At 46.7% G+C, this 25,711-nt stretch overlaps 1 protein-coding gene across 5 annotated transcripts in view; it reads left to right on the forward strand.

Annotated features, from left to right (window-relative positions):
- MVB12B (multivesicular body subunit 12B) overlaps positions 1 to 25,711 on the forward strand; it is a 235,584-nt gene that overhangs the window by 11,375 nt on the left and 198,498 nt on the right. For 3 of the 5 annotated variants that reach the window (XM_068124870.2, XM_068124873.2, XM_078783552.1), the window contains 2 exons: positions 7,778 to 7,941; positions 9,754 to 9,861. In XM_068124870.2, the coding sequence (XP_067980971.1) occupies positions 7,831 to 7,941; positions 9,754 to 9,861 (219 nt within the window). In that variant the 5' untranslated portion in view covers positions 7,778 to 7,830. Of the gene's footprint in view, positions 1 to 2,308; positions 2,422 to 7,777; positions 7,942 to 9,753; positions 9,862 to 25,711 lie in introns of all 5 variants that reach the window. The other 2 variants (XM_068124871.2, XM_068124874.2) reach the window with 2 other exon arrangements.

A 25,711-nucleotide genomic window follows, 5' to 3' on the forward strand; every position in this document is an offset into this window, starting at 1 on the left:
TTTGGGGTGAAATTAGCGGGGGTAGAAAAGATCAAGGTTTTGGATTGGGGAAGATAAGAGATGGTGGTGAACAGCCGTTTTAAAGACCTGGAGGGAGGAGTGGGATTGAAGAGAGTGAGGGAGTTTGTTCCAGAGGTGGGAGAAAAGAGGAATGAAGGAGTGAAGGTGAGCAGAGAGTCTTGATTTTGGCAGTTTAACCATAAGAGGGTTGCAGGCAGATCTTGTGCGACCTGTAGGAATATTAGGGGGGACAGAGCCCAGAGAGAGCTGGGGGAACAAGGCCGGAGAGGAGTCGGAAGAAGACAGAAAGACCACCTACCTGCCTGCGGTGAGTGAGTGAAAGGCCCTCAGAGACAGCTTCATCGCGGGAGGTTCCAATGATTCTGAAAGCTTTGGTTTCAACAGCGTGAAGCCGAGCTAGGTGTGAGGCAGGAGCACCGGCCCATAGGGGAGAACAGTATTCCATTGAGCTGCGGATGAAAGCCTTGTATGTGGTGAGGAGCTCAGGTGTGCCTAGGAAGGACTTCGCACGACGGAGGATGCCCAGTCGGCGACTGGCTTTGGAGGCCAGCTTGGAAATGTGGTTTTCCCAAGAAAGATCATGGCAGATAGTGAGACCCAAAAGCTTGAGCGACAGAACTTCTTGGAGAGGATTGTTGAGAAAGTAGATGGGAGGGTTGTCCAGTCGATCTTTTCGGAGAGACATAGTAAGAGTGTGATATTTGTCAGGATTGAAAGACATGTTCCACTTGTTTGACCAGTCTGTGATTTTGTCCAGGTCTTCAGAGAGTGAGGAGGCTGCAGACTGCTGATCTGAGGGAAGAGGAATGGAGCGGCAGAGAGTGGAGTCATCAGCAAAGAGATAGAGAGGATTTTCCAGAGAGTCGGAGAGATCATTGATAAAGACCAGAAAAAGCACAGGGCCCAGAACACTGCCTTGGGGAACTCCAGCCTGAACAGGAAGGGGAGATAAGAGAAATCCATTCAGGGCCACACGTTGACTATGACCAGAGAGGAAGTCCGCAAGCCATGCATGGAGATTTCAATGGATACCATAGGAGGAGAGTTTGGTGAGCAGAGCTGGGTGCCAGACCGTATCGAAGGCAAGTGATATGTCAAGGGAGACAGCTCTGATTTCTTGTTTGGCATTGAGGACCTCCATCCATTGTTGAGACAGTAGAAGCAGCATGTCCAGAGTAGAATGACCTGGTCTGAAACCAAATTGATGATTAGAGATCAAGCCATTGGAGAAGAGGAAAGATTTCATATCCGAAGCAATGATGGATTCCATGACTTTGCTGATAATTGGGAGCAGGCTGATTGGTCTGTAGTTGCAAGGATCTGTTTTTGCACCTTTTTGTGTAAAGCGGTCATGTTTGCTGATTTCCAGGATGCTGGCAGATGACCTTGAGCAAAAGATAGGGTGAAAAGAACAGAGAGAGGGTGAGATAGAGCGGCAGAGCAGGATTTTAGGACCCGTGGGCTGACGCCGTCTGGTCCAGTTGCAAGACTGCTCCAGCAACCGTTGCCGAGTCTGATCCACCTTCTCCATTCAGCATGTCTCCGAGGTAGCAAAATGTTTTCACACCTTCCAGCTTCACGCCGTCTCCAAGATCCAACTCAACATTTCCTCCATCTGCAGCTCCCTCTGTGCACACCTTACATTTGAATGTAGCTGTGTTACGGATTCGTCACTTCCACTGTTGTGGTTTTCATCCCCTTGAAATGTTTCTGATTCCAGGTACTATTATTGTGTTCAAAAGGTTTATTGTTCATGAACTGTTTTCAAAAGGTAAAAAAGTTAATGTTAAAAGAAACAGGAAACTGGATCGGGAACCGGACGAGGAAAGAAGAAGAAGAGGAAGAAGAAGGCGAAGGCGTGGCGAGAAAAGTCAGACAAGAAGCGAGTAGCTTCCAGCTCAGTTGCGAGCGTTGTCGAACGAAAGTCGCGAGTGAACTTTGAGTTTCCTTGGAAGGAGTTCCTGCGATAGGTGTTATCGCTGGGGAATTGAAAAACCTGCGTGGTCAGGTTTGGGCGTTGCGATTCCGAAGAATCCTTGGCTACGCGTCAGTTTTTTCACCATCCTGTCGTCTGTCGGGGATGTGTGTGCGCAACGCTGAGTTTGGAGATTAAGTTGCGGTTTGCCTGCTGAACAGTGAATGTTCATATCTGGAGGGGGCCTTTGGGATTTCCCATTCCGCTGCGAGTTTGCCTTTGGTTTTGGACCACGTGACTTTTTGCGTCGCTTCGACCGCCTACGCCTGAGAGCTGCTTCGGCGGTGCGACTGCCCTTGCCCATCCGCACAGGATTCTGGTCTCGATTGGACATTGTTCTAGCGATCGCTGGAGCGAGTCAACTTCGTCTTGAGGACGGGAATATCGAGACATTGGGGAAGGTTTTTCCACTCACCTGGAACACCGTGAGTTATCCTATGCTAGTTGATGGTACCATCATAAGATGTATTGAGTGTACTTTTGATTGGTATTTGTTGTACCGTTATTCTTGTGTGATTTAATTTTCAATACAATATTTGTTTGTTGATAATCATTGGTGTGGTTTCATTATTGATTTCTGACACAGAATAATATATTTTTCTACCATGGCTCCTCTCGAGGTTCGGAGGTACATCCTGACCAGGGGGTCGGGGAGGAGCACGTAACAGCTGCCACACTGGTTAATGACCCTCTCAGACCACTGCATTTTTGATGAACCCACTCAGCGCACATTGTACATTGAATGGAGTTCACTCCGACACCCTTCCTGCACACAGCACATGGCCACTTCCCAGTTCTTTCCACCTCACCACATGCTTTACCACTTGCCATCACCTTCGTCTTTCCGATATTCACCTTCAGACCTTTTGTCTCCATACATTCCTTCCACTTGTTCATCTTTTCCTTCAGTCCATCCATACTTTCTGCAATCAACACCAGATCATCTGCATACAACAACTCCCACGGTAAACCCTCCTTTACATTCTGAGCCAGCACCTCCATCACAGCTACAAATAGTAGTGGACTTAGTACCGAGACATTCGCGCGTCGTGCGCGGCCTGGTCTTTCCGGGCTCCCTTCCCCCCGTCGGTGTTTTGTGAGTGTAAGTTCTTTCCTTCATAGTATTTGCTTGTTTCTTTGATTTTCTTTCTCCCCCCTGCCTCTCGCGGGCATTTTACCTTTTGTCCGGCGTTTTTAAAAACAGGACAAACGGACAGACAAAGAATTCTATATTGATTCTTTCTCTCCTCCCGGACACGTGCTTGTTCGCTCTCCTCCTCGTCTCGACTTGTGCCCCACCCCCTGTATCTCGTTTTTCTTCCGCCTCTGCTCCTTCTTTCTCAAATCCACGTTATCGCTTGGAGACTTTTCCCAGATTGTTTTTCATGGTTTTCATGGTTCTGTTTGGATATTGTTGGAAATATGTTTAAACCTCAGCCATGATGCTGACGATGCCCCCCCCCCCCCCCCCAGAATTTCTATGTTTTAAACGTTTCCCGGTGTGGACCCTGGTCAGAATAGGTACACTGTATCCTTGCATGTCGTAAGAGACTACTAAGAGGGTTGGCGTCAGGAAGGGCATCCGGCCATAAAAACATTACCTCAAAAAGAGAACCATGACAATTACAACAACATATGGGCAGGGAGCAGCCCGAAGTGGAGATCGGTTTCTGAGGTTTGGGACATGGAATGTAGGGACAATGACAGGGAGATCAGGAGAAGTGGTGGAAGTATTGGTCAGAAGAAGAGTGGACATATGTTGTGTGCAGGAGACAAGATGGAAGGGAAGTGGTGTGAGAATGGTGAAGGGTAGGCAGGGACAGAAATACTAGTTTGTGTGGCAAGGGTGTCTGGAGGGCGTGAATGGTGTTGGTGTCCTGTTTTCTGAGGAGTTTGTAGACAGTGTGGTGAGTGTGACGAGAGTGAGTGATAGGTTGATGATGGTGAAAATGATGATTGGAAAGCTCTTGGTGAACGTCATCTCGGGATGAAGAGAAGGACAAGTTCTGGTGTGCGATCGAGAAGCTGATGGAAAACGTGAAAGATGAGGAAGTTGTTGTGGTGGGAGGAGACCTGAATGGACATGTGGGAAGGAGTATGGATGGTTTTGAGGGAGTTCATGGGGGTTACGGATATGGTGTGAGAAATGGAGAAGGTGAAAGGATTTTGGAGTTTGCTGATGGAGCTGATATGTTGATTTGTAATACTCAGTTCCAGAAAGAGGATAATAAGCTTGTTACATACACGTCAGGTGGGTCGACGACAACCGTTGACTACCTGACGGTGCGTAGGCGAGATAGGGGGCACCTCCGGGACACAAAGGTGATCCCGGGGGAGGAGGCTGTTTCACAGCACCACTTGGTTGTCTGCGACATAAGGGTGAAAGCTGCGAGGAGAGCTCGGCGGGTGAAGTCCCAACCGAGAATGAAGGTGTGGAGGTTGAAAGAGGTGACAGTAAGGGAGGCATTAAAAGAGAGGCTGAGTAGGGCAGAGGATGATGTGGTTGAGCTTGAAAGTAGTTGGATGTCAATGAAAGCTAGTCTGTTGGGAGCCGTTGGTGAGGTATGTGGATGGACAAAAGGACCACCGAGGCACTCGGAAACATGGTGGTGGGATGATGAAGTTGGAAAGAGGATTGACGAGAAGAGGAAGAAGTTCAAGGAGTGGCAGAAGGCGAAGGGTACAGGAGCAGAAACAGCAGAGCATGAAAGTTATAAGGCAGCCAGGAAGGCTGCAAAGAAAGAGCTAGCAAAGGCGCAGGAGGCATGGAGGAAAATGTTCGGAGAACGCTTGGATTCGGAAGAGGGTCAGAAAGCAGTATTCAGGATTGCAAAGCAGATAGCGAAAGAGAGGTGTGACGTGATGAGGCTGAGTTGCTTGAAGGATGAAGTGGGACAAATCGTTGTCGACCCAGATGGAATTAAAGGAAGATGGAAAAGATATATGGAAATGCTGTTGAATACAGAGAATGAATGGGATGGCAACATAGAGAGTAACCCAGTTTTAGGACCGGCAGAGAAGATAACTGAGAAGGAAGTTGAGGAAGCGATAAAAGCAATGAAGAGTAGAAAAGCGGGAGGGCCGACGGGAGTTGTGGGAGATATGTTGAAGGCAGCAGGAAGTTTCCAGCAGCAACGAAGGCTGGAAAGGGTGGAAATGCGAATGGTTCGATGGATGTGCGGAGTATCGTTGAGAGAGAGGAAGACAAATGATGAATTGCGAAAGATGATGGTTATATTGCCTGTGATTGATGCTGTGAAGAGGAACAGGTTGAGATGGTTTGGTCATGTGTTGAGGAAGGATGAAAGTGACTGGTTGAGAAGAGTGATGGAAATTAATGTAGAAGGAAGTATAGGACGGGGAAGACCGAGAAAGACTTGGCTAAAGATGGTGGAAGAAGAAATGCGGGCAAGGGGGTTAACAAGGAGAGATGCAGAAAATAGGGCAAAATGGAGAAGGTTGTCATGGGTACCGCAAGGCTAACCCCCGCTCTAGCAGGGAAAATGGCCTTAAAATGCATGTTGTTGTTGTTGTTGTTGTTGTTGTTAGTACCGACCCCTGATGCACGCCCACCTTCACCTCAAACTCACCATTGTTCCCGTCCTTCGTCCTTACAGCTGTGCGCGCTCTTTTGTACATTGCCATCACTACTCTGATCAACCATTCCTCCACTCCTAACTTCCTCAATGCCCATGTCAATACTTCGCGTGGAACCCTATCGAATGCTTTCTCCAGATCAACAAACCCAAGAAACAACTTCTTCCTCTTCTCCGTGTTCTTCTCCTGCAACTGCCTCACAATAAAGAGCGTGTCTGTCATTCCTCTTCCTGGCATAAATCCAAACTGCATTTCGTCGATCTTCACCTTCTTTCTTATCCTCCTTTCCAACACCTTTTCCAATACCTTCATTCCATGCTCCAATAACTTTATCGCTCGGTACGAGCCACACTCCAGAGGGTCACCTTTCCCTTTGTATTGAGGGATGTAGCACAAGTGAAGGGACGTGTTCACTGATATTGAACTGGTACTTGGTCGGGGACATGTGTTGCAAAGTAATTCCCTGTCTTGTTTTATCTGTATCTTGGATCATGGAAGAGCAAAGTGACAGAGGGTAAGACATTGGGTTAACACTGACATTGGGGTAACACTTGGACACAAGCAAGGGATTGAACAAATAAAGAGAGAAGGAAACAGTAACTTGCAAGTGAGAGGCTTGGGTTGGGAGGGTTAATGTGGAAGAAAAGATTATGGGTAGGGATGTGGGATGACATGACTTTGGGAGGGTGGGAGTGGGAGGGTAGGGATGAGGGTTAATTCGGAAGATTTGAAAGGAATTTAGCATTGTGTGGGAGGGAGGCAGATTTGACCAACACTGAACCCTCATGAAAGCACACACATTTTTTTTACTGAAGCAGGGACTGAAAACTACTGAATACTACCTCATCCTGTTCCATTATGATAAGATGGTGGTGCACTGGAGGGAAGAGAACAAATAAACCATGTCTGAAAGCAGTAGCCTGGTGTTGGCTTAATGGTTAGGGTGCCGGCTTGGGATCATAGGATCCTGAGTTCGAATCCCGGTCGATCGTTGAATTAACGCCAGGGGGGTTGACTCAGCCTGTCATCCTTCCGAGGTCGGCAAATTGTGTACCAGCTCTCTGGTAATTGGTTCACTGTATCAGCAGCACAAACGAGAAATGATGCAACCAGCAGGCACAGGCTGCATACGAAAACAAGAACAACTGAAAGTAGTTCAACAACACAGGAGAAAAGAGAAACAAAAGAGTTGAGTTAAGGTGTGCAGAAAGCCTGTCTTCATTGAGAGGGCAACAGTTCTTGTGCTTCGGCCTCAACGAAGGAGATGCCAATAATGTTGAGAGCTTGAGATTTCACAGGTTCCAGGAGTGGGCATGATACTGAGGTGCCAACCCATATGGGGAGAGTCATATTCTGTTGAGCTAAAGACAAAGGCCTCATTAGGTGCAAGTTGTTCTGGTTTTCAATTGAATGTTTGGAACAACAGGATGCATACATAGTCTTTGGCTGGCTGTGTGGTTGGCACACAATACCAAAAATAATTTTGTTATTATTAGGAAAATATTTTCAGGGAAAGCTGCTCTCATTTCTTGGGCCTTTTTACAGTAATCGTGTTCAGACTTTCGAATCTATTTTCTGTTTTAACACCTTTGATTATGAATTGCTCCAATATCGGCAGTGCAGGGAAGCATCAGCTACTGATGTTTTTTACTCCCACTAGGGAGTAATGCATTCGATCGTGTCCGTCTGTGTGTGTGTTCGTGTGTTTGTGAACAAGATATCTAGAAAAGTTCTGAACGGATTTGGATGAAAGTTGGTGGGATGATTGCCCTTGGGATAATGAAGAATTGATTAGTTTTTGGTGAAGCTTAGGATATTATTCCGGATCCAGGAATTTTTTGAAGGATTTTTTACCATTGGAAGATAGGGCTCAGCAGCGGCCACCCACGGCGGGAGTACGCGCTCGACTGAGTGGCGTTCCAGTTTTTTATTTCATTGGTTCATTAAATGATAATTCCAAGAACTTCGGGGTTAAAATGTTTCTTAAGATTTAGCCGCAAGAATTGAGCCTTCCAGATTGACAGGGTGAGACTGTGATATTTTGCAGGCATCAGTTTAAATGTTCACCATTAGGTTCACCATAAAGGTTTTAGGTTTTAGTTTAAATGTTCACCATGTACTACTGTGGCTGACAAAATCTTGCACCATGCCCATGTTAATCTGAGTTTTTTTTTGTGCACGCAGTTGCCTTTCCTTTTGTGTATTGCTTTGAATGAGAGGGAGCGGCTGGTGAAGCCATGCCCGAGGTGCACGAGTTGCGGGATGCTTTGCCAAATGGCCAGCCAAATCCCATCACAAGTGTTGCGGTCCTGGCTCAGCGTTTTAATGCACCACAAGGCTATGATGTGGTGAGTGTGCTTCTTACTATTCCTGGTCAGAGCTCTCCCCTTATCAGTGGTTGTATTTGCATGCACTGTTCTCAGTGTTTTAACTACGTTGGTCAGGTGGACAAAGAGTTTATTGATTGTATGTATGACAGATGGATCAATTCTGGAGGAGTGAAGGACAGAGTTAATTGTGTCGATATGGAAGGGGAATGTTCAAGATCTGGTGAAGTACAGGGGCATTACACTCCTTTGTCATGTCATGAAGATGCTGGAGAGGGTTCTGGATGGGAGGATAAGTAAGAGTGTGAAGGAGACTGGAGGAGATAGGTATGGGAATGACAGATGGGATGTTTGTGTTGAGACAGCTGGTGGAGAGGTTGGAGGTGCAAGGTGAAATGGCATTGGGATTTGTGGATCTGGAGAAGGCTTACGACTCTGTCCCAAGAGAGATGGTGATTGTGACATTGAGTTGGATGGGAGTGCTGGAGGCGGAAGTTAGTCTGGTGGAAGGGATGTACAAGGGAACGAAGGGAAGAGTTTTTGTTGGTCCTGCGATGTTGGAGGAGTTCAATGTGTGCATCGGTTTGAGGCACGGAAGTGCTCTCAGCCCACTCATGTTTATCATGGTGATGGAGCTGGTAAGCAGGAAGGTAAACATGATAGATATTCTGGGGAGGATATCGTATGCAGACGATCTGGTTGTTGTAGTGGAGAGTGGGCAGGAGAGGCAGGAAGAACTGGGGAGTGAAAGGAAGGATTTGAGAAACATGGGCTGAAAATGAGCATGGATAAGACTGAGGTGATGTGGGTCGGGCAGCAGAGAATATGATTGAATATCAGGTTAGAGGAGAAGGAGATCAGACAAGGACATAGGTTTGAGTATCTGGGTGTAACAGTGACAAGGGATGGTATGTGAGAGGCAGAGAGGCAGAGAGGCAGAGAGGCAGAGAGGCAGAGAGGCAGAGAGGCAGAGAGGCAGAGAGGCAGAGAGGCAGAGAGGCAGAGAGGCAGAGAGGCAGAGAGGCAGAGAGGCAGAGAGGCAGAGAGGGATTCAGGTGGGTGCAAATGCATGGAGGAGGGTGTAATAGCAGAAAGAAAGATTTCAAGGAGATTGAAAGGAAAGTTTTTGATGTCATGTGTAATGCCGGCCAGTCTTTACGGTCAGGAGACTGTGGCACTGACAGAGAGACAACAACAGAGGCTGCAGCTTTGTGAGAACAACTGGGTTAGGGGGGTTGTGGGAGTGAAGAGGGTGGATAGAAGGACAATGGATGAACTGAGGGATTAGATGAGATTGGTGTGCAGATGAGCTTGATGGGGAGATTAGTGAAATGCTGGCTGAGATGGGCTGGATATTTGGTGTGGATGGTGGAAGAGAGAACGGAAAAGAGAGTGGATAGGTTGAGAGAGCAAGGTAGGAGGAAAAGAGGTGGACCATTGTTGAGATGTGAGGATTATGTGAAGAGGGATTTCAGTAAGGTGGGGGTGGTTGGAGAGTGGAGAGAGTTGGTTGAGGACAGAGGGGAGTGGAGGAGCATTGTTGTCAAGGCAGGGAAGGAGCTTGGTGCCATTGGACCTCACCTTTTGTAAAGGGAAGAGGAGGAGAACATTTTCTGAGGTTATGGTTAAATGTCACAATTCATTGAATTATTTTAATAGAAATAATTTTTACCATAAATAATAACTGCAAGGATGCAGAAAGGTTTTGCATTTTTGAAGGGTTTTTAACATGACAGAACTAAATGAAAGAAGCAATTTCTCTGATAGCCTTGTATTTTATATTTAAAATGTTGCAAAAATGCAGCAATAACCTCCAAAAATTTTTTTGGACAGATCCTCACGACAGATGATAATGCAGATGCAGACCTTTGGAAAGACAGGATGTTCAAATCCAAGATCACACGCTACCTTTGCTTCACACGACACACATCAAAGGATAATGTGAGGGGGCAGGGAGGGGTGTTGTGGTACCATGTATGACTCAAAAGGTGCTAAATGAAAAACTGAGTCAGATATTGGTATTGAAACGTTTTTTGTTGTTTAACTCTGAGATGATGATTATAAATTGTACTTTCTCCACTAAAATATATAATTTTAGTACTTGAACTCCAATGTTGAACAATGCCGTGAAGTCCTTGATTTGTGGGCCAAGTTTTATGACACAATCATAGTTCATTTTCGCTAATCAGAATGTCTTGTTTTAAAGGGAATCCATTTTGTCAGCATTAAGTTTTCCCAAAAGGGGAATGGAATTGAAGACTGTCTGTCTGCGTAGCTTTCATCCATCATGCATGGGCAATTTCGACATATTCTGAACTTCAGGATTTTTGGAGATTTCTGCACCATAAATTGGGGAAATGCTCTATTTCCTTCCAGCCAAGGATAGCCAAGGAGTATGCACACTTGCCTCTGAGCTGTCCAGCTTTGGTTCAAATCACGGATGCTTGCAAATTAATGCTTCCCGTGCCCTCAGTGCTTGAAGATTATCTCTGCCCGCACCCTCGGATGATGGTGGATTATCTTTGGTTGCACCCGAGGGTGCTTGCGGATTATCTCTGCCCGCACTTTGTGTTCTTGCATATTATCCCTGTTCGTGCCCTCAGGTGCTTGCAGAATAACCCTGCTCGGGTGCTTGCGGATTATATCTGCCCGTGCCCTCGGGTGCATGCAGACGATCTCTGCCCTTGTCCGCAGGTGCCTGTGGTTTATTTCTGCCCATGCCCTCGAGTGCTTGCGGATTATCTCTGCCTATGCCCCTGCGTGCTTCTTTTTTTTCTTCTTTTTTTTTGTACACAGAATTGAGGCTCGTGAAAGAGCTAATATTTATCACAAAAACAAATCAAACAAACAAACAAACAAAGTCTATAAAAAGGGGAGCAGTAGACAAGATGGGGAGAGAAGGGGAAGCACATAAACACAACATTTGAGAGCAGGGACATTGCAAATGTGTGGGAGGGAGAGGGCTTGGGGGGAGGTGGCGTGGGAAGGGGGTTGGGGGAGGGGGGTGGGAGAAGTATAAACACAAGCACACCAAGGACTTCCAGGAAAGAAGTTGGTATTTCAAGAAAGTGGATTTGGGGTGAAATTAGCGGGGGTAGAAAAGATCAAAGTTTAGGATGGGGGAAGATAAGAGATGGTGGTGAACAGCTGTTTTAAAGACCTGGAGGGAGGAGTGGGATTGAAGAGAGTGAGGGAGTTTGTTCCAGAGGTGGGACAAAAGAGGAATGAAGGAGTGAAGGTGAGCAGAGAGTCTTGGTTTTGGCAGTTTAACCATATGAGGGTTGCAGGCAGATCTTGTGCGACCTGCAGGAATATTTGGGGGACAGAGCCCAGAGAGAGCTGGGGGAGCAAGGCCAGAGAGGAGTCGGTAGAAGACAGAAAGACCACCAACCAGCCTGCGGTGAGTTAGTGAAAGGCCCTCGGCGGTAGCTTCATCGCGGGAGATTCCAATGATTCTGAACGCTTTGGTTTCAACAGCGTGAAGACGAGCTAGGTGTGAGGCAGCAGCACCAGCCCAGAGGGCAGAGCAGTATTCCATTGTCTCAAGGGAGACAGCTCGAATTTCCTGTTTGGCATTGAGGACCTCCATCCATTGTTGAGACAGCAGAAGCAGCATGTCCAGAGTAGAGTGACCTGGTCTGAAACCAAATTGATGATCAGAGATCAAGCCATTGGAGAAGAGGAAAGATTTCATATCCGAAGCAGTGATGGATTCCATGACTTTGCTGATAATTGGGAGAAGGCTGATTGGTCTGTAGTTGCTAGGATCTGTTTTTGCACCTTTTTTGTGTAAAGCGGTGATGTTGGCTGATTTCCAAGCAGATGGCAGATGACCTTGAGCAAAAGAGAGGGTGAAGAGAACCGAGAGAGGGAGTGAAAGAGCGGAAGAACAGGATTTTAGGACCCGTGGGCTGATGCCGTCAGGTCCAGTTGCAGAATCAGAGTCGAGGATTGACAGAAACTTTTCCACCTTGTCAGGAGGAAAGGACACAGATTCCAGGAGCAGCTGGGTACGATTGGGTATGGTGGGTGCAGAGAGGGATGGGTTTGGGACACAAGATTTAGAGGACACAAGACAAGATTTAGAGGCAAACACAGAGTTGAGGCATTCAGCTTTTTCACTTGCGGAGTCAGCTGTGTAGCCGTTTGAGGTAAGGGAGGGGATGGAGGGGGAACAAACACCAGAAACAGATTTGACCAGATGCCACCAGGATTTAGAAGAGGGAGACGGATAAGAGAGTTCGGTCTTGAGAAAGGAGAGATATTGTTTCATGGCTCTCCTGAGGGTGGACACACACTTGTTTCGGGCTTTGTGAAAGGAAATGAGATTTCCTTCTGTTGGATTTGCTTTCCAGGAGACGAAGGCAAGTTGTTTCTGGGCAACAGCCTCACCACAAGATTCCATGTACCATGGACGGGAGGAAGGGTATGACAACTGAAGATGAGATGGGATAAATCTGTGCATGAGAGAGAGCAATTTACTTTGGAAGAATTCCCAGGATGAGTTGATGTCAGAGGCAGTAGAGATGGGAGACCAGTCCAGATGATTGATGGCTGCTTGAAGACCGTGCCAGTTGGCCTCAGTGAAATGCCAGACTCGCGACGCTGAGGAGGCTCCCTGAGAATGGTCAGAGAGATGTCCACTTTAACAAGTACATGATCAGATGAGCCGATTGGAGCAGAAGAAGGGAAGCAGACATTTTCAGGGAAGTTAGTCATAACCAAGTCCAGAAGAGAAGATGCTCCGTTGACTGAGATCCGGGTCGGGAAATTGACAGATTGTGTCAGTCCCAGTGAGTCGCAGAAGTCCTTTGCTGAGGAGCCATGGCTGGTGAGAGAGGTACCCACACCCAGCCAACTGGCATGGTGACAATTGAAATCACCACATATGAGGAAGAGAGAGTTGGGATGAGTAGATAGAAGTTGGTCCATATTATCAGACAGCGAGATGTAGATGGAGTCATCATTGTTTGGTGGACGGTACAACACACATATGAACAAGAGGTGGGAGCGAAGGGGAAGCCGTAGCCAGAGGTATTCCTGGGGGAGAGGTGGAGAGAGGGCAGTGCAGGGCGAGCGAGAAAGAGAGTTTTTGATAAAGATAGCAACCCCACCTCCAGGACGAGGCTCAGGTCTATCATACCGGAGGAGTGAGTAACTCGGGAGAGATACTAAGGAATCGGAGACATCATGAAGGAGGAAAGTTTCTGTTAAACGGATCACGTCTGGTTTGTCAGAAGCAACTTGTATGGAGAGATCAGTTCAGTTTCAACGAAGGCCCCGGATGTTTGAGGTCCATCCCATTAATGAAGAAGAAGGGGGAGCATCGGATAAAGAACAGGAGGAGGGGGGGGGGGGGGGAGGGGTAGGGTAAGATAAGATGTGGAAGAGGAGGAAGAGGTAGGGAGAGCTGTTGAAGGTGCGTCAGAGACTTCAGAGTAGCTCGGAGAAAGGGAAGGATGGGGCGGACAAAAGGTTTGATGGTGATTGGGTGAGGCACAATGACATGTTATTTGAGGAGGGGGAAGAGTGAGGCAGAAGGTTGAGGGAGATGGAGGTGAGAGTTGGAAGGGGGAAGAAGCGGGAGGACTCTTTGAGGAGGAGAGGTGAGAGGGGGGAAATGGAGAAGAAATGAGGGTGGGGAGATTTGAAGGGGAGGGGCGAGGGGGGAGTTTTTGAGGGGAGGGGTTAGGGGGGAGTTTCGGAGGGAAGGGACAAGGGGAGGGATTTGAAAGGGATGGGAGATGGGAGATGGGGGAGATTTGGAGGGGAGGGGTGAGGGGGGAGTCTAGTAGGGGAGGGGCGAGGGGGAGTCTAGGACGGGAGGGGTGTGGGGGAAGATTTGAAAGGGATGGGTGATGGGGAAAATTTGGAGGGGAGGGGTGATGGGGAAGTTTTGGAGGGGAGGGGTGATGGGGAAGATTTGGAGGGGAGGGGTGAGATTGGATTTTGGAAAGTGTACGATTAATGGGAAACGAACATTTATTGCAAAATGAGTTTCTTGTGACCTTCGAGTCAAAAATACGTTTGAGGACGCTGGAGGGCGGGGGGGGGGGGGGGGGGGGTGTGGAGTGCAGGAGAGTTTAGGGAATGTATGAAAGAGGCACTGTAAGAGATGGAATTTTTGGTTGCAGACAAAATCTCCTGCCTTTGGACCTCAAGCTCTGCTTCAATGTATTATGGCACTGTAGCAAAAGACTTATGTGACTCCATATAATCTGTGAACTTTCTGACCTGGATTTCTGCTCATGGAAAATTCTCCCTTCTGGCCTTGGTAATGACCAATTTTCCTGTTAATTGCTCCTGTTCTTCCTCTGTTCCAATTTGGTTCCTCTGAACACAGTCAATATATCTCTGGCTATTTTTCAGAGAGCGGCTCAGTGCCGGTGAGTCTGTCAAATCACTCTGGTTGACTGGCAGGGACTGCAAACTGCCATCCGACCTCAGCTCTGGTGTCTTATCTGTGCGGTCCCTCATATATATATATATATGCAGCCTGGGAATTTCTGACAAAAACATGCTTTCTCTTATGCACCGATCCATACCATCTCATCTGCAGTTATACCCATCCCCTCACCTGTTTTGCACTGAATCCTGTGGTAGCGCAGTTGCTTTAAAACAACATGCCTTCAAAGGCAACTTGAGACCATCCCACAAGTCGTACCCAGCTGCTCCTGGACTCTGTGTACTCGCCTGACAAGGTGGAGAAGTCTCTGTCAATCCTCGACTCTGATTCTGCAATTGGACCAGACGGCATCAGCCCAAGGGTCCTAAAATCCTGCCCTGTCGCTCTCTCTCACCCTCTCTCTGTTCTCTTCACCCTCTCTTTTGCTCAAGGTCATCGGCCATCTGCTTGGAAATCGGCCAACATTACCGCTTTACACAAAAAGGTGCAAAAACAAATCCTTGCAACCACAGACTAATCGGCCTGCTTCCAATAATCAGCAAGGTCATGCAATCAATCATCGTTTCTGACATCAAATCCTTCCTCTTCTCCAATGGCTTGATATCGGATCATAAATTTGGATTCAGACCAGGTCATTCTACTCTGGACATGCTGCTTCTGATGTCTCAACAATGGATGGAGGTCCTTAATGCCAAACAGGAAATCAGAGCTGTCTCCCTTGACATACAGTGCATTCAGAAAGTATTCAGACCCCTTCACTTTTTTCACATGTTGTTATGTTGCAGCCTTATGCTAAAATCGTTTAAATTCATTTTTTCCCTCATCAATCTACACTCGATTACCCCATCATGACAAAGACAAAACAGGATTTTAGAAAGTTTTGCAAATTTATTAAAAACAAACAAACTGAAATATCACATTTACATAAGTATTCATACCCTTTGCTATGACACTTGAAATTTAGCTCAGGTGCCTCCCATTTCTCTTGATCATCTTTGAGATGTTTCTACACCTTGATTGGAGTCCACCTGTGGTAAATTCAATTGATTGGACATGTTTTGGAAAGGCGCACACCTGTCTATATAAGGTCTCACAGCTGACAATGCATGTCAGAGCAAAAACCAAGCCATGAGGTCGAAGGAACTGCCTGCAGAGCTCAGAGACAGGATTGTGTCGAAGCACAGATTTGGGGAAGCCTACAAAAAAATTTCTGCTGCATTGAAGGTTCCCAAGAGCACATTGGCCTCCATAATTCTTAAATGGAAGAAGTTTGGAACAACCAGGATTCTTCCTGGAGCTGGCCGCCCGGCCAAACTGAGCTATCAGGGGAGAAGGGCCTTGGTAAGAGAGGTGACCATGAACCTGATGGTCACTCTGGCTGAGCTCCAGAGATCCTGTGTGGAGATGGGAGGAACTTCCACAAGGACAACCATCACTGCAACACTCCACCGATCTGGGCTTTATGGCAGTGGCCAGATGGAAGCCAAACAGTTCAATCTTGGTTTCGTCAGACCACAGAATCTTGTTTTTCACAGTCTGAGAGTCCTTTCGGTGCTTTTTTGCAAACTCCAAGCGGACTTTCATTTGTCTTTTACTGAGGTGGCTGCCTGAAGATCTTGGGGTCTTCAGTTTGACCCCCTGTCATGCTGTTAAATAGCAGGTGGATTGACTTAGCTTGTCACCCTTCCGAAGTCGGTAAAATGAGTACCAGCTTACTGGAAACCAGGGGCACTGCATGAGTGGCACAGCCTTTCTCCCAGCAATAATGCAACCAGCAGCCACAGGCTGCATACGGAACTAGAACAGCACTCAGTAGAGAGCATACCTCTGCCAGGTGAACAGTTTATGTTTTGTATCCTCGAGTAGACCAGAAAATCACAATACTGAATCACATTTCATCAAAATCATCCGTCCACAACTTTTTGAGATATCCTTCTATGTATAGCTTTTGGCGCTGGCTCCCAATGGTGAAGAATCACTTAAAAAATTCTACTAGTTGGATCCGAATCCAGATCTTCATTAAAATCTAATCATTTCTTCCTTGTCACATACGCTACCCATCTGCCAAATTTCGTCTGAATCCGTCCACAACTCTTTGAGATATCCTGTTCATAAACGGACAGACACAGACAGGAGTACAAACATAACCTACATCCACCTTTGGTGGTGGAGGTAATAATGATAAACCAAGCAGAAGAGTCGCCCAATCTTTGGTGGCTTTAAATCCTGGCGCAGTCTTTTCCTCTTTGGAAATTTGTCTTTTTCTGGCATACGTTTCCACTAAAGCCCTGTCTCATCGATGTTAAAGACTTCTTGCAGAGAGTAGCACTGTTCTTCGATAATTTTCTTCAAAAAGTAATGGAATTTTTCAGCCATTTCACCCATCACTTTGACGTTACACAAATTACAGTGCCTCTTAAAACGTTCGAATGTTTAATCTTTGATCCAGAATGCGAAGAGTATTTTCATATTTACCATTTAGCTGCTTCTAGGCTGGCTTTTCTCGGTAGCACTTAAAGCTAGGTGTCACACATTTGCGCAATTTCTTTGATTTTGGAGGTATTACTGTGAACTGTTCTTACCGTTGTATGAAATAGCCCAAGCGCTCTCCCAATACAAACAACTCATTCTCCACCATCAAAACATTTTTAAACTTCTAACTTAATTTCTAAACTAATTGTTTTTCTTATGACTATGACCGGACTCACGACTTTCACTTATGGAGTGTTGTTGAATTGTCTTTAAAAGGGATTGAATCACGCTTCAAACAACATCAAAATGGTGCGATACAACTGTTCAGCATCTATATGTGTCTGTTTGTCTATGCAAACTCGTTGGCTGTGGCTTGCTGGAAAATGATGTAACAGCAAACATTGAAAGGATATGCAGGTCGTGGACAAAAAAAATGGAATCATTTGGATAAATGAGGGACACAAAGTATATTGAAAACAACGGCTTCCACACAGTTGTGGCCGATGTTTTAATTAAGCAAATAACATCCCAGCATGCTTAGGGTCATGTATAAAAATGCTTCACAGGCTTGGTTGCCTATAATTATGGCTAGCATGGCTACAAGAGAAGACCTCGGTGAACTAGAAAGCTGGGTGATTGTTGGGCGCATTTGGCAGGAGCTTCAGTGACAGACAGCTCAACTTGCTGATGTTTCGCGATCAACGGTGTCTAAGCTGATGTCGGCATGGAACTCTGAGGGAAAGACATCATCAGCAAAGGGCAACAGCGGAAGCGCATACTCCAGGATCGTGATATCCGTGCAGTAATTCGAAGTGCAAGGCAAAGCAGGTGAGCAACTGCAGATTAATTGGCTGTAAATTTCAAGCTGGGGTGCGAGCATCTAGTTTCATCAGAAACAGTCCGTTGTGAACTCCACAGAGCATCGTTGTGTTGCAGTGCACAAACTGCTCATCACACCTGGCAATGCATGTTTTCGAGTCCTGTGGTGGAAATAGCACAGGCAATGGACTACTGAGCATTGAAGAAATGTTATATGGTCATATGAATCATCCTTCACCATGTTCTTCACAAATGGCCGATTGCACATGTGGCACCAACCTAAAGAACTCCACAACCCTGAGTGCTTGGTTCCAACACTGAAGGGTTTTGGTGGTTCTGTAATGTTGTGGAGTGCATTTTTCTGGCATGCTTTAGGGTGCAGTTATTCCCTTAGAAAGCAGGGTCAATGCCAATTAGAAAGCAGGGAAAGCAGGTTTAATTGTACTAAGTGATCATCTTCACCCTATATTGCAGTATTTTTCCTGCCAGGAGGGGTGTCTTCCAGGATGGCAATGCCCCCATTCACAGGGCACTTGTGGTCGCCCAATGGTTTGATAAGCATGACATGATATTATCCATATTTCATGGCCTTTTTAGTCAGTCACCAGATCTGAACCCAATCGAGCATTTATGGGATATTTGGAATGACGCCTGAAACAGCGTGTTCCCCCTCCATCAAACAGGTGTGAGTTGATTTGACTTTCTCATGGAAGAAGGGTGCAGCATCCCTCCTGCAGAGTTCCTGCGCTGGTTGACTCTATGCAATGACGCACACAGGCCCTAGTGGCTGCACGTAGTGGACCAACACCCTATTAAGTGACTTTACATTGGTGTTTCCATTTTTTGTCCACTACCGATTTGTTCCCTATTTTATCGATGACGTAACAAAACAAAGTTATCCAAATCAATGTTTAGTGAGGAATCACTGCACATATGTTTAGTACTGTGCAAAAAGTTTGGGTTGATTTAACTTTTTATTGGTGGGAAGATAAAAGTGTACAATGGGGGTAGATAATAATTTAAATTTCTGTGAAAATCAATTTAATATTGGTTAACATGAAGTATCTATATAATAATACCGTAAGGACTCGACTTTGTTATCCCTTTTACGCCGCACCCAGTGACCCGATGCCCACAGCACTAATGGATTTACGATCTATGAACCGCGCTCTTTGTTTATCACGTACAGCCATACTCGAAAAATCTGAATTAGCCGACGTTGGGGCCCAAAAGCATCCGATTAACTGCCGATACGACGCCATCTTACGATGCCATCATATTGGCGTCTGCTGGGCGAAGGCGAAGCGAGCCATCCGCTGATTGGACAGTCGAGTGGTGTGAACCAAATGGTCTTTTTATTCCCTTGAACATTTTAAATTAGGATATATAAGGAAACGTCTTTATCGTCATTTTAATAAAGTTAAATGGAGTGACGTTGCGATACTCGGGGTGCGTTGCATAAATCCTCGTAACTCAGAGAGGTGTAGCAGGTGGTGAGATGTAAGGAAGCTTAAAGATAACGAGCTGAAAACAGACGAACGATATGTCAATCTCTTTCTACACCGAACGGAAATAAAAGTATGAGAGCGGGAAGGCATGGCCTGAGCACTTCGAGCAGAGAGGACTGATTGGACTTAAGCTCCAATTTTTTCTCTCTAAGTTATCGGAAGAAGAAGATCCCATGAGCGCTCCCCTATGCCATCCATAATGGTACACTCTGTCCATACACCACATCCTCCCTTCCGTGGATGTTCCACAGGTTTCGGCTAGTCTGTAATAATAAAAGAGCGTGTGTGTCAGTGTGTCTCCTCCATAACTCCAAAACCATGGAACCTTGTGGCCCAAAACTTTGCATGCATAATAAGGGAACTCCAAATGAGTGCATGAAAACTGGGTATTTGGGTAAATTTCAGCACCCCTTTTGAAGATAATTAAGGCGGTGCTCATCAAAAACTCATGTGTTCTCATCTTTGAGGGGTGCTTGCTAATGCGGCTCCACCATGCCAACACAATGTGCTTTGAGAAAATCCAAATTAAGGGAAGCTGCCCTTGAGTGGTAAGTGCATTTCCTTCTCCGGATGGAATCTGTATCCTGCCCGTCTCTACAAACAGGTTATGTTCCAATTTAGGTGCAGATCCAAAAGTGAAGGTTGATTGAATAAATCCCTTCCCCTCACCCCCTTCAGGTGACTACCAAAATGCCGAGATGGTTCACGTGCACGGCAGGTGGGAATGAGGCATTCAAGCGTCCTTAATGAATATGAAGGGTTTAATGGGAAGAGAACATAAATGAAGAATTCTGGGCGAAAGTATCGACTTCAAAAGTGAATCGTAATTAAATACCACTTAATTACCGATCAATCAATCGATCTCTTATGACTAGCCTCGAGCAATCAATCTCTCATGATGAACAAATGCGAGTCAGGAAAGGACTTCAAAAGATACTGTTCTGCTGTGCAGGCAGCATGGCAGAAATCGCCACCTGGGCGGGTACTCCAGTAGCAGTACTTCACAAGTTGCGGAGCTCAGCCTACGACGACTGCTCATGGGTGCTGTTGCCCTCGTGCTCTCGACTGTCTCATACCTAACTGCCTGTTTCGGCTCTACTCCTCGTCAGCGTCCATGGGTGGCCTTTTTTACCACTCCTCCCCACGGCCACTTCCCATCCCCTCAAGTGTCCTTCATTCATGGCCCGGCACTGGCCACTGATGCGGCATGTCGCTCCTGCCATGGAAATGTGGGTGGGGTGATGTCACTGATGCCGCCCCAACCAATCCTGTTCCACCTCGCAGGCTGCCAATTGCAGCGAGCCCTCCAGGACCTCATTATGGCCGCTGCCATGCCAACCTACTTTTCTCAGAGTGTGAGCCACACACGGAACACTGACACATTCAACGTGAAGCCCTCTGCTTCCACCCCTTCTTACCTTGCCTGGTTGTACAGAGAGGACATGCATGAATCACACTTCCCCACCGAGCTTCTACAATATTCCATTTCCCAGCATGCAGAAAAAAAACAGCACGACTTCACTCTAACCGGTCCCTGGTTCCAGAAAGTGTTCTAACATATGCCACACAGATCAAGTTAACATAACATCCTAACTAGTATGGATCCCCATTTCAACTTAGCTATGTCTCGACATATAGACATACTTTTTATATACACTATTTGAAATAATTTTGGAAACTGTAAAAGCTGGGTGTAGAATGCAAATCGTATGTGATAGAATCACATCTCGCGTGTAAAAATGAAATACTGCATAGCACAGTGAACGACAAGATGATTGTGACGAAAAAGCGGCACCATTGTTTTGACTTTGTTGGTACCCAGAGTGCCCCAGGAAGTGATGGCACTTCCCTCAAGCTCAGTGGTTGTGTTTTTCTTGTCTAAGTCGTGTTGTGTGTTGTACACTACATGACCAAAAGTATGTGGACGCCCGAACATCGAACATCTCGTTCCAAAATCATGGGCATTAATATAGAGTTGGTCCCCCCATTGCTGCTATAACAGCCTCCACTCTGCTGGGAAGGCTTTCCACGAGATGTTGGAATATTGTTGTGGGGATTTGCTTCCATTCAGCCACAAGAGCATTCGTAAGGTTGGGCACTGATGTTGGGCGATTAGGCCTGGCTCGCAGTCGGCGTTTCAATTCATCCCAAAGGTGTTCGATGAGGTTGAGGTCAGGGGTCTGTGCATGCCAGACAAGTTCTTGCACACCAATCTTGATAAACCATTTCTGTATGGGGACCGCGCTTTGTGTACGAGGCCATTGTCATGCTGAAACAGGAAAGGGCCTTCCCCAAACTGTTGCCACAAAGTTGGAAGCACAAAATCGTCTGGAATGTCATTGTATGCTATAGCGTTAGGATTTCCCTTCACTGGAACTAAGGGGCCTAGCCCGAACCATGAAAAACAGCCCCAGACCATTATTCCTCCTCCACCAAACTTTACAGTTGGCACTATGCATTCGGGTAGGTCGCGTTTTCCTGGCATCCTCCAAACCCAGATTCGTCCGTCTTACTGCCAGATGGTGAAGCGTGATTCATCATTCCAGAGAACGCGTTTCTTCTGCTCCAGAGACCAATGGCTGCGAGCTTTACACCATTCCAGCCGACGCTTGGCATTGCCCATGGTGATCTTAGGCTTGTGTGCGGCTGCTCGGCCATGGAAACCCATTTCATGAAGCTCCCGATGAACAGTTGTTGTGCCTACGTTGCTTCCAGAGGCAGTTTGGACCTCGGTAGTGAGTGTTGCAACCGAGGACAGACAATGTTTACGTGCTACGTGCTTCAGCACTCGATGGTCCCGTTCTGTGAGCTTGTGTGGCCTACCACTTCACGGCTGCGCTGTTGTTTCGCCTAGACATTTCACTTCACAATAACAGCACTTACAGTTGACCGGGGCAGCTCTAGCAGGGCAGAAATTTGACGAACTGACTTGTTGGAAAGGTGGCATCCTATGAGGGTGCTACGTTGAACGTCACTGAGCTCTTCAGTATGGCCCATTCTACTGCTAATGTTTGTCTATGGAGATTGCATGGCTGTGTGCTTGATTATAAACTCAACATCAAAAGGAACTTATCAAATCTTTAGAAGGACACTCATTGAAATCCTCCATGCAAAAATGAAAATACTTGAACACAGGTAAAGTTCAGCTATCTTTCCTAAACACATGTCAATAAACAAGAGGTTGCCTCAATCCCCAAAAAGCCAAATGCATGAACATCACAAGGGGTGGTGCAACAAAAGTCACAGCACTGCAACACAAAGGCATGCACCTGAATACAGTCAAAACAAAATGACACAGGAATGGACACAACACTCCTAACAGTCAAGGAAAGAATGACAGCAGTCCTCAATATCGTGTGTGTCCTCCCTGAGCTGTGATGCAGGCTGTACACCTCCGACGCATACTCTGTACCAGGCGTCTGATGCGGGCCTGGAGAAGTCTGTCCCACTCCTCCTGCAAGCCTTGAATGAGCATTTGCTGATTGACAGCCATTGGTCTCCTCGATGCAAGACGTCAACCAAGCTCATCCCATAAATGCTCAATGGGATTGAGGTAAGGGGAATAAGGCATCCAAGGCATCACTTCAACACCCTGTTCCTGGAGGAAGTTAGTGCTCAGGCGAGCAGCATGGGGTCGAGCATTGTCCTGCTGGAAAACTGCAATGTCAGGATGAGCCTGGAGAAATGGCAGCAGATGAGGTCTCAAAACTTCATTTACATAACGCTGACTAGTGAGATTGCCTTTGATGACGACAGCGGTGTCCTGAAACGGGTGGAAATGCCGGCCCATACCATCACACTGGGTCCTCCCCAACGATTGATCTGGCGAATACAGCATGATGCATACCTTTCCCCACCTCTGCGCCATACCCATTGACGCCCATCAGCAGCATGGAGGCAAAATCTGGATTTGTCGCTGAACAAGACTGCACTCCACTGTTGCTGTGTCTGGCGGCGAAGCTGCAGACACCATCTTGGTCTGTTCCGCCAATGCACTGCGATCAATGCTGGACCTCTGCAAGGACGTCTTGCCACCAGGCCCCGACTTCTCAAGCGCCTCCGCACAGTAGAGACACTGATGCGGTTTTTGTGGTGACCTTTTGTCACTGCAGCTGTTTGCGTCGCAGGGCGGAATCGATCACGAAGATGCTGCAGCACAATCCAGTGGTCTTGGTTTGGGGTGGTTTCCCATGGTCTTCCTCTTTGTGGACCATCATTCACAGTTCCAGTTTCACCCTAACGCCTGGCCAGGTTTGAAATTGCAGGTTGTGAGCAACCAAGACGTTGGGCAATTGTTTGCTGGCCTACACCAGCCTCAAGCATCCCAATTGCCCTACAATGTTGTTCAGATGTCAGGCCTGGCATCTGAATTTTCTTGTTGTTTTCCCTGTCTGAAGCCTCTAGACTCTAGAGTGACTAAAGACAGCAGTAAATGAATGTCTAACCACGAGAACTGAAGGATTTCATTATGAGGGTCATTATTTAAATGGAATGATCCCTATACAGAACCACTCAAGCATGCCATTGTAGATCAACCAGGTGATTGAAGTCAAGTTCCCATTACATAATCAGCCATTACAATTGAAGAAACGTGTTTGTAAAGCTGCACATTTCAAAAAATGAAAGTGATAAGTTTCTTTTGATGTTCAGTGTATATACCTGATGTTCGTGTCGGGCCGTGGAATGCGGCGAAAGGTCCAGATATTTGCGCATGCGCAAGATTGGAGGTGACATCTATTCAAAGCTGTCCCTGCTCGCACGCTTTTGGAGTTACGTAATTTTTTCACAATTGTGTTTTTATCGAAACTGTATCTTTCTTTCGGTGTATGTACCTATTGGGGTGTCTTTTATAGGATTCTCGGTGTTGGTTTTCATACCTGTGTACAGAATCGTCGGTTCTTTCGTATCGCGTATTCTGAGGCCTAGTGTAGTAGGCTACTGTGTCCGACCTTGGCTTGAGGGTTTGTTTTTGTCTCAGCGGTTCTTCGATCGCGCTGCAATTACTTCGGTCTCTGGTTTTCCCGGTCTTTTCACCCCATACTTCCTTGTTTTAAAATCTCCTCAAAAACCCCCCCCCCCCAAAAAATATATTTTCCTTCTCTGTTCTTTCCGTTGTTCATTCTTCTTTGTTTGTTCGTTCTTCGACCACGTTGTTTGTGATCACGTTGTTAAAAAATGTTTCATCTGTCCCCTGAAGAACTGTATTCTGTCATATTCTATAACACCTTTTTCTTCTTCTTCTATAAAAGGATGCTTTCGACTTGCTCACCAAATCTATTCATTCCAAAAAAAAATTCCATCTCTTATAGTGCATCTTTCATTCATTCCCTAAACTCTCCAGCACTCCACCCATCCTTCAGCATCCTCAAACGTATTTTTGACTCGAATGTCTCAAGAAACTCATTTTGCAATAAATGTTCGTTTTCCAATAAACGTACACTTTTCAAAATCCAATCTCACCCCTCCCCTCCAAATCTTCCCCATCACCCCTCCCCTTCAAAACTTCCCCATCACCCCTCCCCTCCAAATCTACCCCATTGCCCCTCCCCTCCAAATCTTCCCCATCACCCATCTCTTTCAAATTTTCCCCCTTGCCCCTCCCCTCCAAATCTTCCCCATCACCCTTGCCCTCCAAAACTTCCCCATCATCCCTCCCCTCCAAAACTTCCCCATCACCCCTCCCCTCTAAATCTACCCCCTTGCCCCTCCCCTCCAAATCATCCCCATCTCCCATCTCTTTCAAATCTTCCCCCTTGCCCCTCCCCTCCAAATCTTCCCCATAACCCATCCCTTTCAAATCTCCCCCCTTGCCCCTTCCCTCCAAAACTCCCCCCACACCCCTCCCCTCCGAGACTCTCCCTCGCTCCTCCCCTCTTAGACTCCCCTCTCACCCCTCCTCCTCAAAGCGTCCTCCCCGCTTCTTCCCCCTTCCAACTTTCACCTTCATCTCACTCTTCCCCCTCCTCAAATAACACCTCACTGCGCCTCACCCAATCACCATCAAACCTTTTGTCCGCCCCATTCTTCCCTTTCTCCAAGCTATTCTGTAATCTCTGACACACCTTCAACAGCTCTCCCTACCTCTTCCTCCTCTTCCACATCTTACCCTACCGCTCCCCCCCCCCTGTTCTGTATCCGATGCTCCCTCTCCTCTTCCTTAACAGTATGGACCTCAAACATCCGGGGCCTTCGCTCAAACTTGACTGATCTCTCCATACAGGTTGCTTCTGACAAACCAGATGTGATCTGCTTAACAGAAACTTTCCTCCTTCATGATGTCTCTGATTCCTTGGTATCTCTCCCAGGTTACTCCCTCCTCCGGTATGATAGACCTGAGCCTCGTCCTGGAGGTGGGGTTGCTATCTTTATAAAAAAAAAAACTCTCTTCCTCACTCGCCCTGCTCTGCCCTCTCTCCACCTCACCCCCAGGAATACCTTTGGCTACGGCTTCCCCTTCGCTCCCACCTTTTGTTCATATGTGTGTTGTACCGTCCACCAAACAGTGATGACTCAATCTACATCTCGCTGTCTGATAATATGGACCAACTTCTATCTACCCATCCCAACTCTCTCTTCCTCATATGTG

Source organism: Myxine glutinosa, chromosome 8 (assembly GCF_964187855.1).
Source record: "Myxine glutinosa chromosome 8, kmMyxGlut1.1, whole genome shotgun sequence".
NCBI classification, from domain to species: Eukaryota; Metazoa; Chordata; class Myxini; order Myxiniformes; family Myxinidae; genus Myxine; species Myxine glutinosa.